General features: G+C 46.3%; 2 protein-coding genes across 2 annotated transcripts; both read right to left on the bottom strand.

Annotated features, from left to right (window-relative positions):
- Positions 1-2,597: 2,597 nt before the first annotated feature.
- On the bottom strand, positions 2,598-4,463 carry LOC308521547 (uncharacterized protein C2orf78-like; the record flags this gene model as incomplete). The annotated part of the gene is made up of 1 exon (XM_081094620.1): positions 2,598-4,463. The coding sequence occupies one exon, from the start codon at positions 4,461-4,463 to the stop codon at positions 2,598-2,600; it is 1,866 nt and encodes a 621-aa protein (XP_080950746.1).
- A 693-nt stretch (positions 4,464-5,156) lies between these two features.
- Positions 5,157-9,468, bottom strand: LOC308521546 (uncharacterized protein C2orf78-like; the record flags this gene model as incomplete). Its single annotated transcript, XM_081094619.1, has 3 exons — positions 5,157-5,167; positions 5,321-6,058; positions 9,462-9,468. The coding sequence occupies 3 exons, from the start codon at positions 9,466-9,468 to the stop codon at positions 5,157-5,159; spliced, it is 756 nt and encodes a 251-aa protein (XP_080950745.1).
- Positions 9,469-14,445: the final 4,977 nt, after the last annotated feature.

Genomic DNA, 14,445 nt, shown 5'->3' with positions numbered 1-14,445 from the left:
ACCAGCGGGCAGCTCCTGCGTTGAGCGTCTGCCCCCTGGTGGTCAGTGTGTGTCATAGTGACCAGTCATTCCCAGTCCTTCTGCTGTAAGGGTCAGTTTGCATATTACCCTTTTACTATATAGCAGGGGTCCTCAAACCACGGCCTGTGGGCCACATGCAAATACAAATATTGTAATTGTTCCCGCTTCATTCTTTTACTTCAAAATAAGATATGTGCAGTGTGCATAGGAATTTGCTCATAGTGTTTTTTTTAAACTACACTCTGGCCCTCCAATGGTCTGAGGGACAGTGAACTAGCCCCCTGTTGAAAAAGTTTGAGGACCCCTGCTATATAGGATAGAGGCCTGGTGCATGGGTGGGGGCCGGCTGGTTTGCCCTAACTGGTGTCCCGGATCAGGGTGGGGGTCCAGCTTGGGTGCCTGGCCAGACTGGGTGAGGGGCTGATGGCTGTTTTCAGGTTGTTCGCACCCCCTTTTGAGTGGGGGTCCCCACTGGGGTGCCTGGCCAGCCTGGATGAGTGGCTGATGGCTGTTTTCAGACTGCCCGCACCCCCTTCAGGGTGGGGGTTTCCATTTGGGTGCCTGGCCAGCTTGGATGAGGGGCTGAGGGCTGTTTTCAGGCTGCCTGCACCCCCTTTAATGTGGGGGTCCCCACTGGTGTGCCTGGCCAGCCTGGATGAGGGGCTGAGGGCTGTTTTCAGGCGGGCCAAGCCTGCAACTGAAGCTCCCAGTCACTCCTTTTTTTCTTTTTTTCTGTTTATTCTGGGATTTATTTACCTTCTGTAATTGAAACTTTGTTGCGGCTCCAGCTCCTAGGCCAGCTGGCTGAAAGCAGGTACCTGGGGTTTGTTTAGCTTCTATAAGTGCAACATTGTTGCTTAGACTGGAGCTCAGAGCCCGGCTGCAGCAGCCTGGGAACCTTGGCTAGCTCCATCACTGGAGCAAGCAAGCCTCATGTTCCCTTCAGCTGCCTGGCTGCCAGCCGCTATCTTTGTTGGCAGATAATTTGCATATCGCCCTGATTAGCCAATGGGAAGTAGAGCGGAGGTATGGTCAATTACCATGTTTGTCTATTATTAGATAAGAAGAGTTTTTTCAAAGATGGTGCATTCTTACCTGAGAAGAAATTGTGGGAAGTGTTGCAGTGTAGAGATATGGCTTAAAATTATAAATTTTTTCAAGGCTTTCCCTCTTGGAATCCTGAATTACATTGCCAAATTTCTGATGCTAATATGTAATATGAGACTAACACTACGAGCTAAATATCTGCAGTCCAGACCAGTCTCTTCTTTTCAGTATTCCCATGGAAATCATGGGAATCCCCAGCTACTGCAGTGAGGGGGCTCTCACCTGAGACCCAGTGTGCCTATTGCTCTTGCCAGTGGACATGGATGCTTCCCGGGATTTTTCTCTTGGGCTTTGCTCAGTTGATGGTGGTGTTTAGACAAGGCGGCATGTGCAGCCTGGGCTCATGCAGCAGGCCCTAGCTTGCCCTTCAAGTTAATGTTTAGGCTTCATCTGACGTTTGATCTCATGCACCAGTAAGCTCTGGATGCTGTGTTCTGAAAGCCAGGTGGGCGACCTATGGCCACTTACAAATACTGAAGCCTTCAGAGACAGGCCTCCAATGGAGGCTTCACTCTACTGCATGCAGTGTGACCTCAGCCCATTACTGAACCTCTCCGGTAAAGTGACACAGGGATACTGGCCTTGCATGTTGTGAAGGTTAACTGAAGTGGTGTACTCATGGGCCTGGACCTAGGTGTGCAGTCAATGATCATTTATTTCCCACGTCCTGTCCTGGGTGGGCCTCCTACTGCAGACATTCACTTCTGTAGGCCCCTGTTATCAGCTTCCCCAGGATAACTCTAAGCCCTTGCCACTCATCTGGTAGATTCCCCTAATTTGTTCTCACTTTCCCCAACTGCAATCATATATGCATAAGGCAACCCAACCCATAGGAAATGTGTCCCGAATCTGTTTTCTGAAATACTTATCTAGTGGTCATGAGACATAAGGCCAACTTCCCAAGAGACTTTTTACATTGCTCCTGGTCAACCTAGACTCAGCTTCTGCCCTCTCAACTCTATTCAAATTTTCCTCTTTTAGCACTCATCTCAGATCCTGCTTCTCACTTCTGCCATACACCCACCTCCTGCTTCTCTTTATAGATCCATAACCTCTCCCCGCTTTTGGCCTTTCTGGCCATGGCCCAAGTTCCTTTCTTCCCACGGTGCTTACCCCCTGACCCTCATTCACCGATCCAACTTCCAGTTCTTTCCTTATCGTGCAGCCTTTGATCCTCATACCCACCAAAGAAAGAGCACAGTTAACAGCATCTCAAAACACAAAATACTTCTTTATTATTAAATGCTAATTTATAATACTTATTCAATTTTATTACGTTATAAAATATACCAAGATTGAGAAATTTCTATCTATCTATCTATCTATCTATCCATCTATCCATCTACCTATCTATCTATGTATGATCTATCTATCTCTCTATTGTCTATCTATCTATCTATCTATCTATCTATCTATCTATCTATGGAAAAACAGCAGGTACACAAAAGCACCAGTACTCCCAGCATCTCCTACATCACATAGCCATAGTACAGAGAAATGTCCATTTCTTTTTCCCTGTCAATGAAATGCTGCATTTCCCCCAATTTGGCAGCATTCTCACGCTCTAGTTGAGCCTTCCTCTTCATGGCCTCTCGATCTGGCCTCTGCTCATTGGTGATGGGTGTTGACATGACTGGCCCCCGAACCTCAGATTTCCTCCACGGAATTGGTTGGAGGGCGAAATCCTGGAGTAGATAGTGGTTGTGAGGCTTGAGCGGAGCCCGGGGCTGGCTCACAGCAGAGTGAACAGGCTCCCGCTGGAAAGAAGCACAAGATGAGGCTTTGTAGGTCCCAGGCCTAGAAGCAGGAGGCGGAGGGACACTAGGGCAGTCGCGGTTGTTCAAACCTGCTCCAGCTGAGTTGGATGATACTGGCTGAGCTGATTTGGCAGGGCCTATCAAAGATGCAGGAGTTGGCAGGGATGCATTGACTGCAGCAGGCTTGGCAGGGTTGGTCACAGCAGGCCGACATGATGCCAGAGACTGTGGCCTGCGAGGAACAGGTCGAGCTTGAGGCTTGTCCATGGTTGGAAAAACCAATGGCACCAGCTTGACCTTCCCGGGAGAAGGCAGCTTGTCCTGGGATGGAGGTGGAGCCCCTTTGTCAGCACTTGCATATGGTTTTTGGGGATTGACTTGAGTTTTCACAGGACCTTTGCCCTCGCGGGGAGAAACCAGCCATGGTTTGGTAGCTGGGCGTGGCTGGGGGCCTTTGGGGTTGCTTGAGTTTCCCAGGGCCCGCAAGGAAGACAGGTCAGCTTTCTCATCCCTCTTCTTGCCCAGTGCATGGAAAACCTGCACAGACTCCAGCATGTGCATACCGAGGCTGCTGCGAGGCTTTTTGATGGCCTCTTGTGGCAACTCAGGATGACTTTTCTTCCTCTTCATCTTGGGAATGGCTGGCTTCTCCTCGGCCTTGACTTTGTTCCCTGACTGCTTCCTCTCCTCAGCTCTCTTGGAGTAGTGTTCCTTGTTTCTTTTGGCGTTTTCCTGCCCATGTCTCTTCGTATTGCTGGTCCTGCTGGCTGCAGCTTTCTGAGGTTTGCTGTTAGAATGCTTGGCCATGTTCGAAGGAGCCCTGCCACCAGCTGCAGCATTGCAAGGAACCAGTTCTCCCACAAACACACAATCTGGGCTCTCGGGCTTGATCTTGGCCTTGGGAGCATCACTGATAGACTCAGAGGCTTTGTGTTTGATCTTCCTGCCTTGATCAGAGCGCGTCTTTCTGACACTTGACTTTTTCTGCACTTCGTGCAACGTGAGGCCCCTGGTGTCTTTGGTTTTGATCACCTTGGGTCCTTGGGGCTGATCAAGGTCATCCAAGGAAGTTAAGACCTGTGGAAGGTGAATACCCTCCACCAGGGTGTCGATGTCTGCAAAACTGTCATTAGATTCAGTCCCATTTTCAAGTGTCCCTTGGTCCTTAAGACTCAGGCTGTTCTTTCCCAAACCAGAGTTGTCACAACCAGGCTGCTCCTCTTGGCCAATGGGATCAGTGCAGGCCAGCACCTGTGGAATGTCAGGGGCTTCTAAAGGGAGCAGTGGAGCAGCTTCGCTTTCTGTTGGGAACTGGTACCCATTCAGGTGCTTGGGAAGCTTGGTTTTAATATTCTCCACATTCTTATTCTCTTTCTGTTCCTGGCTTGGAGCTGGAGGCAGTGCCAGGAGGTGACTAGGACTCTGGACGAGGGGTGCCATTGACATGTCCCCACTCTGAGGTGGTGGATAACTCTCAAGTACCTGGATATGTCTGTTACTGCCGGACTTGAGGAATTCTTGAGTAGGTGGTAAATAAAATAGTTGGCCTGGAAGTTGCAATGCCAGGGAAGTCTCCATCACTACAATGGAATCAAGGGGAAGTCGGTCAGTCCCTGGCAATAAGATGCTCCCTCAGCACCACCATTGCAACAATCATGTGCCTTCCAACAGTGGGAAAGGCATCCCTACAAGCTCTTTTGCAGGATCATGAACAGCATCGTGTGCTAGGAGATAAAAGGCAACTGTTCTGGTTCTTCATGGTGACCATTTGATGTCATTTTTTTAAAGGATTTTCTTTGCATTTCACAGGGTTGTTATAAGTCAAATAAAAAATAAAAGTGATTTTTAAGAAATGTTTCTCATTCTCATATGGAACCCTTGTAATTCTCTCTACTTTCCTGAGTGAATGAAAACACTTCATACCAAGGACTAAGACAGGGAATGGAGCTCTTCCTGACCAAGTCTATAAGCAAGGGGAGATAATGGCCTGTTTGCTTTGGACAAGATGTTGGAACACATGATCCTAAATCCAGGTGTCAACTCAGGAAGTGATGGAACGTTCAATGGGCACTATCACAATAATGTACTGAAAGGCCTCAGAAAGAGACTAAAACAATAAATCAAGGGAGTTTCTTGCGGCATTGTAGTACAGGAGGACTCATCAGGCAGGGCAGTGGAAAGTGTGGTGTCCCTTGGTATGCTCTTGGAGTTCTCCTACATGGAGCATCCATGGCTGTTAGTTTCCCACCTTCCCACCTCTGTCAGGTGTCCTCATAAGGAGTCTGACAATGGGGGGCATTGACTGAGGGTGGTAGTGGTGAAAGTCACAGGACTTACATTCTACCTGTCTGAGGACTCACCACTTCACAGCTGCAGATTGACCCTAGTTTTGAATGCTGACCTTATTCCTCTTCCTTGTGACTGTTTGGACTCACCTTGAAAACCTGTCTGTGTGATGGGATGAGGAGGCACAGAGTAGCAGATTCCACAGGTGGAGGCTGGTGGTATCATACTTGTGGACTGAGCCTCCTTTAGCACCATGACCATCCCTGGGTCAGGGACAGAGGCCCTGCTCTCTGTGTAAGACACAGAGCCATAGGACTGCAGGTAGGGACCACCCTCTTCAGAGAGCAGAGGGTCCATTGTGCCTTGATTGTAGTAACACACATGATTTCCCACCTGGTAGGGATGTGACAGGCTCTGTCCCTGAATGGGTGCCCCCTGAACAAGGTTGACAGAAAGTGATGGATACTGAGGGGCCATATTATAGGCATCTGAGTGTTTATCACACTGGGACGCCAGAGACATAGAGGAGACAGTTGTGTCCTGGTCAGTGACAGTCACAGTGAAGTTTCTGAGTGATGATGACTTCTTTTCAGTGTCTCCTGTAAGAGCCCACTCAAAAACTTTCGGATTGGAAGCAGCTGGAATGGAGATTGGGCTCTGGCCAGGAATTTGAGACAACATGGTTGTGCAAGAATGTTGGTAAAAGTGGGCACCACCCATGAGAGGTTGGAAAGAGGCGCCAGAGGCTGATGGCAGGAGCCATGGTGAACTGTTGGCTGGAGCAGAGGCACTGTAGAAATTGCAGACACTTCCTGCATTGCTCTCCACAGGAAGAGAGCGTTGCAGAGAGGTTGAAATTCCAAGGAAAGGTGGATTTTTGGAATTCTCTGTAGGGAACAAGAGGGTGATGAAAAACATCAGAGAGATTGATAAACAATATGTGTGAAAAAGCAGCATTATTTTAAGATTGTTGCTTTCAGCCCTAGCTCTTTTGGTTCAGTTGGATAGAGCACTGGCCAGCGAGTCTGGGTTCAATTCCAGTCAAGGGCACAAGCCCAGGTTGCGGGCTCAATTCCCCAGTAAGGGGCCTGCAGAAGGCAGCCAATCAATGATTCTCTCTCATCATTGATGTTTCTCTCTCTCTCCCTCCCTCCCCCTTCCTCTCTGAAGTCAATAAAATAGAGATATCATGTACTGGTGGGGTCCCTCAGCCTGCCTGTGCCCTCTCACAATCCGGGGCCCCTGGGGCGATATTGGACTGCTGGTTTTGACCTGAGGGATGTAGTAGTGCAGGAAGCAGCAGGTGGACCGGGAAGGAGCCCGAGCCAGGGCCAGGCGCTGGGCAGCTCCAGCTTGGTGGTAGTGGCAGCACTGCCGCAGAGGTGGGAGAGGCTCCTTCCACTGCAGCTGCTCCAGTCATGAGCCCAGGTGTCTGGTGCCCATCAGTCAGCTGAGCGGTGCTCCCACTGTGGGAGCACACTGACCACCAGGGGGCAGCTCCTGCGTTGAGCGTTTGCCCCTGGTGGTCAGTGCATGTCATAGCGGCCAGTCAACTGGTCATTCACTCTTTTGATCATTCAGTCGCTTAGGCGTTTATATATAATATAAAAACTTGAGCAAAAATGTACACAAGACCCAAGTGGTGTGGTTCATACATTGTTCTCCAGGCTAGAAGCAACCACTCCCTGACCTATCTCGCTCTTGAACCTACAGCAGTATTGATTTGTATGCTCTTTCCTAGAATTAAAGCATTTTCGAACCAGAAGTCCTTGGAGAATCCCTGTTCTAGCATTCTCATTTCACGAGTGAGGAAACTACGGATCGGTTCTCTCCCTATGTTAGTATTAGTACCTGCTTCCATCACCTAAACATCCCCACTTCCTTGCCAGAGCTCTGCGCATTACACTGCCAACATGTAAGAGCAATAGAACTTCTGATGCAGATGTTTGTTTGTCCATGGGAAGACAGCACATCAATTGTCATAACAATCTTCAGCGTCTCATTTTGCCTGTGCCCTTCACGTGCTCTTCCTATAATTCTCATAGAAGCTCAATGCAGTTGGTAAACTTAAAGGGTGTTTCTTACTGTCTTTATGCCTGATTTTTGATCCTACCTCAAAATGGCTATCTGACGGTGAGTTTCTCATAAGTGAGGCACGTGGCAAATGTCAAAGTCTAATAAATTTACTGCAGAATGAAGTTCTGTTTCATACATCAGTATCATAAAAGTAAATATTGCCTATTCTATTGTAGTGAATACTGTTAACCAGAAACAACCCACAATAGGTGATTTTGAGTAAGTTCTTAGCCAGTACATATGGACAGAGGAGATCTATCAGTAGAAAATGCATAACAAGCAGCACACTGCAACCACTGTTGATGTATATGTGCCTCCCATAAATGCAGACCAATAGTTCAGTAAATACTAGTTTAAAGCGGAGAGCAAAGTAAATGTAAAGGAATTCCATTATTGTAATCATTTGTGTTTCTCTGACTATACCCCAGTAAATAAGAAATACTTAGTATATTAGATATTTGTATTTCAATTAAAATAGCCTTAAAACAAAGAGAAGAGAACAGTTGAAATGTATCATGAAGGTTTTTATATTTATCTTAAAACCTAGATTGTCATCATCTTCAATCCAGGAAAGGATGTCGTACCCAAAGTCTTAAAACCATCATCAATAGATTTCAATTTAAAAAACACACATTAATATAGGAATCCCCAAGAGAATCTAAACAATTGTTTTGTGAGAAATATGAAATTAGCGAAGCGGGGCTTGATGCTCTCTTGTTTTCCTTAAGCAGCTCTGACCTGAAATGAGGCAATGGCTGTGTATCAGCGTGCTGTCTGCGTTAGGAAGAAAATAACTTTGAAGATGAAGAGCATCTTTGACTTCGAACATACTAATCACACAAAGGGTGTATTCTTTCTGATTCTATTTAGGACATATCTTTCTGTTAGGTCTTAAATTATTTCGTTTACTAGACGAAACATTGTCATAGTTTAAAAATCAGAATGAATTGAAACACTGAAAATTCTGTTATTTCCAATGCCCTAAATCAGTGGTCGGCAAACTCATTAGTCAACAGATCCAAATATCAACAGTACCACGATTGAAATTTCTTTTGAGAGACAAATATTTTAAACTTAAACTATATAGGTAGGTACATTGTTATTAACTTAATTAGGGTACTCCTAAGGCTAAGGAAGAGCCACACTCAAGGGGCCAAAGAGCCGCATGTGGCTCGCCAGGCGCAGTTTGCCGACCACGGCTCTAGATAATCGCCTTTCTTAGTTTCTTGTATATAAGAAACATCATTTCTGAAACACGTTTTTAAATGTTTATATTGCAAACTGTCACATGCCATCTGTGTTCAGAGAGGCAATAAGAAAACAGGCAACTGAATAGGATTGTGTTGATACACGGCTTTGGCTAGTGGTACCCTACCCCAGCCTTACTTTCTTTCCTATTCTATCAATGCAAGCATTTGCTGAGATCCACATTACTTTGCCCTAGTCCGAGCTGATTTCACCCTCTACTCTTTCTGCTTTTATTTAAAATCTTTGGTTCCCTCCAATATTCCATTCCAAACTACCTTTTGTTCTCATGAGCTCTTTCACGCTCTCCTTGTTAATTTTTATACTTTTCCCTCCTTCTCGGTTGTGTTTTTTCCTCCCTCTTGGTTCCTGTAGGCCTGTGCTGATGAAAAATGTTCTAATTTTTTTACATTGAAATACTTGCCTTCTTAGAGCCCAGTACTCTCCATCCTCTCTCCCTATTTCCTCTGTTATCCTACTTTGGATAGCAAACTCCAAAACCACATGAATATTACCTTTGGAACAGCACTCAATTTAAAATACTAAACTTGAAACCTTGGTGGTGGGAGATCATTACACATGAGACATCATATATCTATATATGTATGTATTGCTAGTTTTCTCCATGACTTAGGTTTTCTTCCTATTGCTGTTGAAACACTATCAAGAAGTCTTGATTTCATTGTCAACAGGAGTGTTCTTTAAAACTCCATATTAGAAAAGGAAGGGGTTAGAGTCCACAGCCAATCTAACATCCGAATGTAGCAGATGACGACAAAACAGATTTTGTGAGAGAGTCAATGACTTGTCCAAAGTCACATTGCTAGTAGATGTCAAAATCTCAACTGAAATTAGGTCTGCAGACTTCTCAATCACTATTTCCCCAAATTATTCTCTGCTCTTTTGACTCTATTGCTAAATTTAGGGGCAAACATCTAATGAAAAACTTTAAAAAGGTTCTCTCCTTACCTGACATGGTCAGAGAAGAAGAGCAAATATCAACTTTAGATGCAAGGGATGAGGATGTCTCAGTGGCTGAAGCCAAAGAACACGTGTGTCCAGTACGAAGGTCACTGGTCATACTGGCCACTGGTCACTGGTCACCAGTTACTGGTCACTGGTCAGTTGCGATGATCCAAATTTATTTACAGACAACTCCATGGACACCCCAAGATTCTACCAGGTGGTGGTAGGTTTGGTGGGAGAATGATGTCACAAAGCAGGCAGTTTAAAGGGATGAGAGAGCCAATCGGGAAGTCAGGTTCCCAAGAAGACAGGATTGGATGGAGGGAGTGGTAGCGGAGCTAAACCAACACCTGCATGGCTGAGCTCTCAGGACAGATGGGCGAGATGACAATACAGCTGTGATAGTCTCACTTTCCCCAGGCTCTTATGCTAGGGAAATAATCTCAATGTTTGTTATAGACTTTCATGAATATAATTAACTACTAGTTGCTTATATTCTCCATATTATATTGTATAACATGTTTACCATTATCTATATTGCTACTATCTTAGAGAGAATGGAAAGGGGCATCTAGGTTGCACACTTACAGTTGTTCTGAAATCATACCAGTCCATGTCATAAGTGAATTTACTGTGGCTTTTGAGGAGCAAGGGGAGGGATTAAGGAGCTCTCTCTGTCCGTTGGTTGACCAGTAAAATGAAGTTTCTTGAGTGTATTTTGTGCAGAATGATGTGGTCCAGGGCTCTTTTTTTGTAGTTTCTTCTCCTTGAATCCTACCTCCCCAGGGCTGGGCAGGGCCAGGCTAGGTTGACTAGCATCTCCTACCACTCTCATTTTTTCTCCTTCTTCATTGTAGGCATTGTTTGTAGAGAAGCTTTGATCTTGCATTCTGACACTCCTGAATGTTACTCCCTGTCCACTTCCAGCAGCAGGGTCTTCTTTGTAGTGTCTGACGCTTCCCCCAATGGGCTCTGTCCATTACAAGCAACGACCACAGAGCTAGGTGTCAGCTGACTGCAAACCTTTCCTCTTCCAGCCTTTGGTTGCACTTCTTCTGCCCGTAATTTGCTCTCTCTGGTTCCTTGGGCCATGTAGGCATCCTGCTGTATTATACGGGAGAGGCCTTCACGATGTTTTCCGTTTTCCTTCTCTCATAAAGTGGATCCAGTGTGGCAGTTACTGCAGTCTCCTCCCCCTTTGCAACAGGCGCTGTAGAACTTTGGGCCTCCAGGATTCTCTGTCTGAGATGCTTGGGTGCACGGCCAGGCAAAAGTGAGGAGGAGACTAGTTAGAGAAAGACAAGGACATTCTTGGAGACTAGGTGACAGGCAAAGTGAAATTGTACAGGACAAAAACATTCATGTGGATATTTTAGGTTCAGTGGAAAAGATGTTGACACATTTTGGTCTCATTTTGTATTAAGACAACAGACAATTTACATGTATACACAACTTATCTAGTGCAACAAATGCAAGGCATTTTGCTCACTACAGGTATAATCTTCAATATATTTTCATTTTCTTTTATGTCATATTAGCTCAATTATATAAATCATTGGTGTGTTTGCAGAACAGAGATTGTCGTTATGCTGTGTGTCAATGCTCTGGTTTTGTTCATTTGTTTTTTTCCTAGTCGTACTTTTTATTTATTTATTCATCTTTATTGTTGTATTAGAGATGTCACCTTTATTTTCTATTTTGTCTTTCCCTCCATGGAACCCCTCCACCCACCCCACTCTTGCCATCCCGCCTTCTACCTTCACCACTCCATTTTCTGTGTCCATGGGCTATGCATACATGCATACAAGTTCCCCAGTTCATCACACCGCACCCACACCCCCACCTTCCCTCTAAATTTTGTCAATCCGTTCCATGCTTCTATATCTCTAGGTCTACTTTGCTCATCAGTTTATTTAGTTCATTAGATTCCACATATGAGTGAGATTATGTAATGCCTTTCTTTCTCTGGCTTATTGAGCTTAGCATAATACTCTCCAGGTCTATCCATGCTTTGCAAATGGTAAGAGTTCTTTCTTTTTTTACAGCCGCATAGTATTTCATTGTGTAAATGTACCACTGCTGTTTTATCCACTCATCTGCTCATGGGGACTTGGGCTGTTTTCCAAATCTTAGCTACTTTAATTTGTGCTGCTTTGAACATAGGTGGGCATATATTCTTTTTGATTGGTGTTTCTGGTTTCTTAGGATTTATTCCTAGAAATGGGATCACTAGGTCAAATGAAAGTTCTATCCTTTTATTTTTTGAGGAATATCTTTAGTGTTTTTCACAGTGATTGCACCAGTCTGCATTCCCAGCAGCACCCTAGTCTTATTTTCAAAGATTCCACCATGGTAAGACATATTGCATATTTCTCCCTTGAGGCGTTTATCTTGAAGCATCATGAACTAGCTTGATCTGATGGATTTTGTGGAGAAACTTAAAAAGGGGCCTGTGAAAAAGGACACTGTGGTGAGTTATGCTGTGCACACAAACAAAAGGGACAGATGTGTACAGTCAGCCCAGTGTGGCCTGGGTGCCTCTGTTGTTCTTCCCCTGGTTAGTGCTTTTCTCACTAGCCCTCTTGTGACTGTGAGAAGACAGTGCTGTGTTGCTAACCCAGGCTTCCACAGGGTGGGGAAAAGTAGGTTTACAGTTGTGTGTGTGGAAAATAGTACAATTATGTATAAATAATCATACAACCATAAAGTCTGTGTTTCCCATACTCAACTGTAAACCTACTTTACCCCATGCTATCTATGGATTAAGCTGGCTTGGGGGAGGAAGTCAATGAATCTAGTAGTTTCTCTTGATGGTAAGCTTTTAGGGTGCCTGGATCAATCCACCTTGGGCTTTTTACTTCCATTGTGTATGAAGTGTGTGACCCAAGAGGCCAAGAAGCCAGAAGAAGATAGCTCCTACAGATGGAATCTCCAAAGCCACATTTTTCATTTATAGGCCAACATTTCATCTTATGAGATACTAGAGGCCCAGTGCACAAAAATTTGTGCACTTGGGTGGGCGGTCCCCTCAGCCCGGCCAGTGCCCTCTCTCAGTCTGGGACCCCTTGGCGGATGACCACCTGCTGGCTGAGGCCTGCTCCCTGGGGGACTGGGACTAAGATGGCAATCAGACATCCCTCTGGCAGCCTGGCAGCCCTCGGGAGATGTCCACTTGCCAGCGGGAAGCAGACCTAAGCTGCAGTCGGACATCCTTAGCGCTGCTGAGGAGGCAGGAGAGGCTCCCACCACCACCGCTGTGCTGGCAGCCATCAGCCTGGCTTGTGGCTGAGCAGAGCTCCCCCTGGGAGAGCGCACTGACCACCAGCGGGCAGCTCCTGCGTTGAGCGTCTGCCCCCTGGTGGTCAGTGTGTGTCATAGTGACCAGTCATTCCCAGTCCTTCTGCTGTAAGGGTCAGTTTGCATATTACCCTTTTACTATATAGCAGGGGTCCTCAAACCACGGCCTGCGGGCCACATGCAAATACAAATATTGTAATTGTTCCCGCTTCATTCTTTTACTTCAAAATAAGATATGTGCAGTGTGCATAGGAATTTGCTCATAGTGTTTTTTTTAAACTACACTCTGGCCCTCCAATGGTCTGAGGGACAGTGAACTAGCCCCCTGTTGAAAAAGTTTGAGGACCCCTGCTATATAGGATAGAGGCCTGGTGCATGGGTGGGGGCCGGCTGGTTTGCCCTAACTGGTGTCCCGGATCAGGGTGGGGGTCCAGCTTGGGTGCCTGGCCAGACTGGGTGAGGGGCTGATGGCTGTTTTCAGGTTGTTCGCACCCCCTTTTGAGTGGGGGTCCCCACTGGGGTGCCTGGCCAGCCTGGATGAGTGGCTGATGGCTGTTTTCAGACTGCCCGCACCCCCTTCAGGGTGGGGGTTTCCATTTGGGTGCCTGGCCAGCTTGGATGAGGGGCTGAGGGCTGTTTTCAGGCTGCCTGCACCCCCTTTAATGTGGGGGTCCCCACTGGTGTGCCTGGCCAGCCTGGATGAGGGGCTGAGGGCTGTTTTCAGGCGGGCCAAGCCTGCAACTGAAGCTCCCAGTCACTCCTTTTTTTCTTTTTTTCTGTTTATTCTGGGATTTATTTACCTTCTGTAATTGAAACTTTGTTGCGGCTCCAGCTCCTAGGCCAGCTGGCTGAAAGCAGGTACCTGGGGTTTGTTTAGCTTCTATAAGTGCAACATTGTTGCTTAGACTGGAGCTCAGAGCCCGGCTGCAGCAGCCTGGGAACCTTGGCTAGCTCCATCACTGGAGCAAGCAAGCCTCATGTTCCCTTCAGCTGCCTGGCTGCCAGCCGCTATCTTTGTTGGCAGATAATTTGCATATCGCCCTGATTAGCCAATGGGAAGTAGAGCGGAGGTATGGTCAATTACCATGTTTGTCTATTATTAGATAAGAAGAGTTTTTTCAAAGATGGTGCATTCTTACCTGAGAAGAAATTGTGGGAAGTGTTGCAGTGTAGAGATATGGCTTAAAATTATAAATTTTTTCAAGGCTTTCCCTCTTGGAATCCTGCATTACATTGCCAAATTTCTGATGCTAATATGTAATATGAGACTAACACTACGAGCTAAATATCTGCAGTCCAGACCAGTCTCTCCTTTTCAGTATTCCCATGGAAATCATGGGAATCCCCAGCTACTGCAGTGAGGGGGCTCTCACCTGAGACCCAGTGTGCCTATTGCTCTTGCCAGTGGACATGGATGCTTCCCGGGATTTTTCTCTTGGGCTTTGCTCAGTTGATGGTGGTGTTTAGACAAGGCGGCATGTGCAGCCTGGGATCATGCAGCAGGCCCTAGCTTGCCCTTCAAGTTAATGTTTAGGCTTCATCTGACGTTTGATCTCATGCACCAGTAAGCTCTGGATGCTGTGTTCTGAAAGCCAGGTGGGCGACCTATGGCCACTTACAAATACTGAAGCCTTCAGAGACAGGCCTCCAATGGAGGCTTCACTCTACTGCATGCAGTGTGACCTCAGCC

Source organism: Myotis nattereri, assembly GCF_964212035.1.
Source record: "Myotis nattereri genome assembly, chromosome: 6".
Taxonomy (NCBI): domain Eukaryota; kingdom Metazoa; phylum Chordata; class Mammalia; order Chiroptera; family Vespertilionidae; genus Myotis; species Myotis nattereri.
This window is presented reverse-complemented; position numbering and strand designations above follow the sequence as displayed.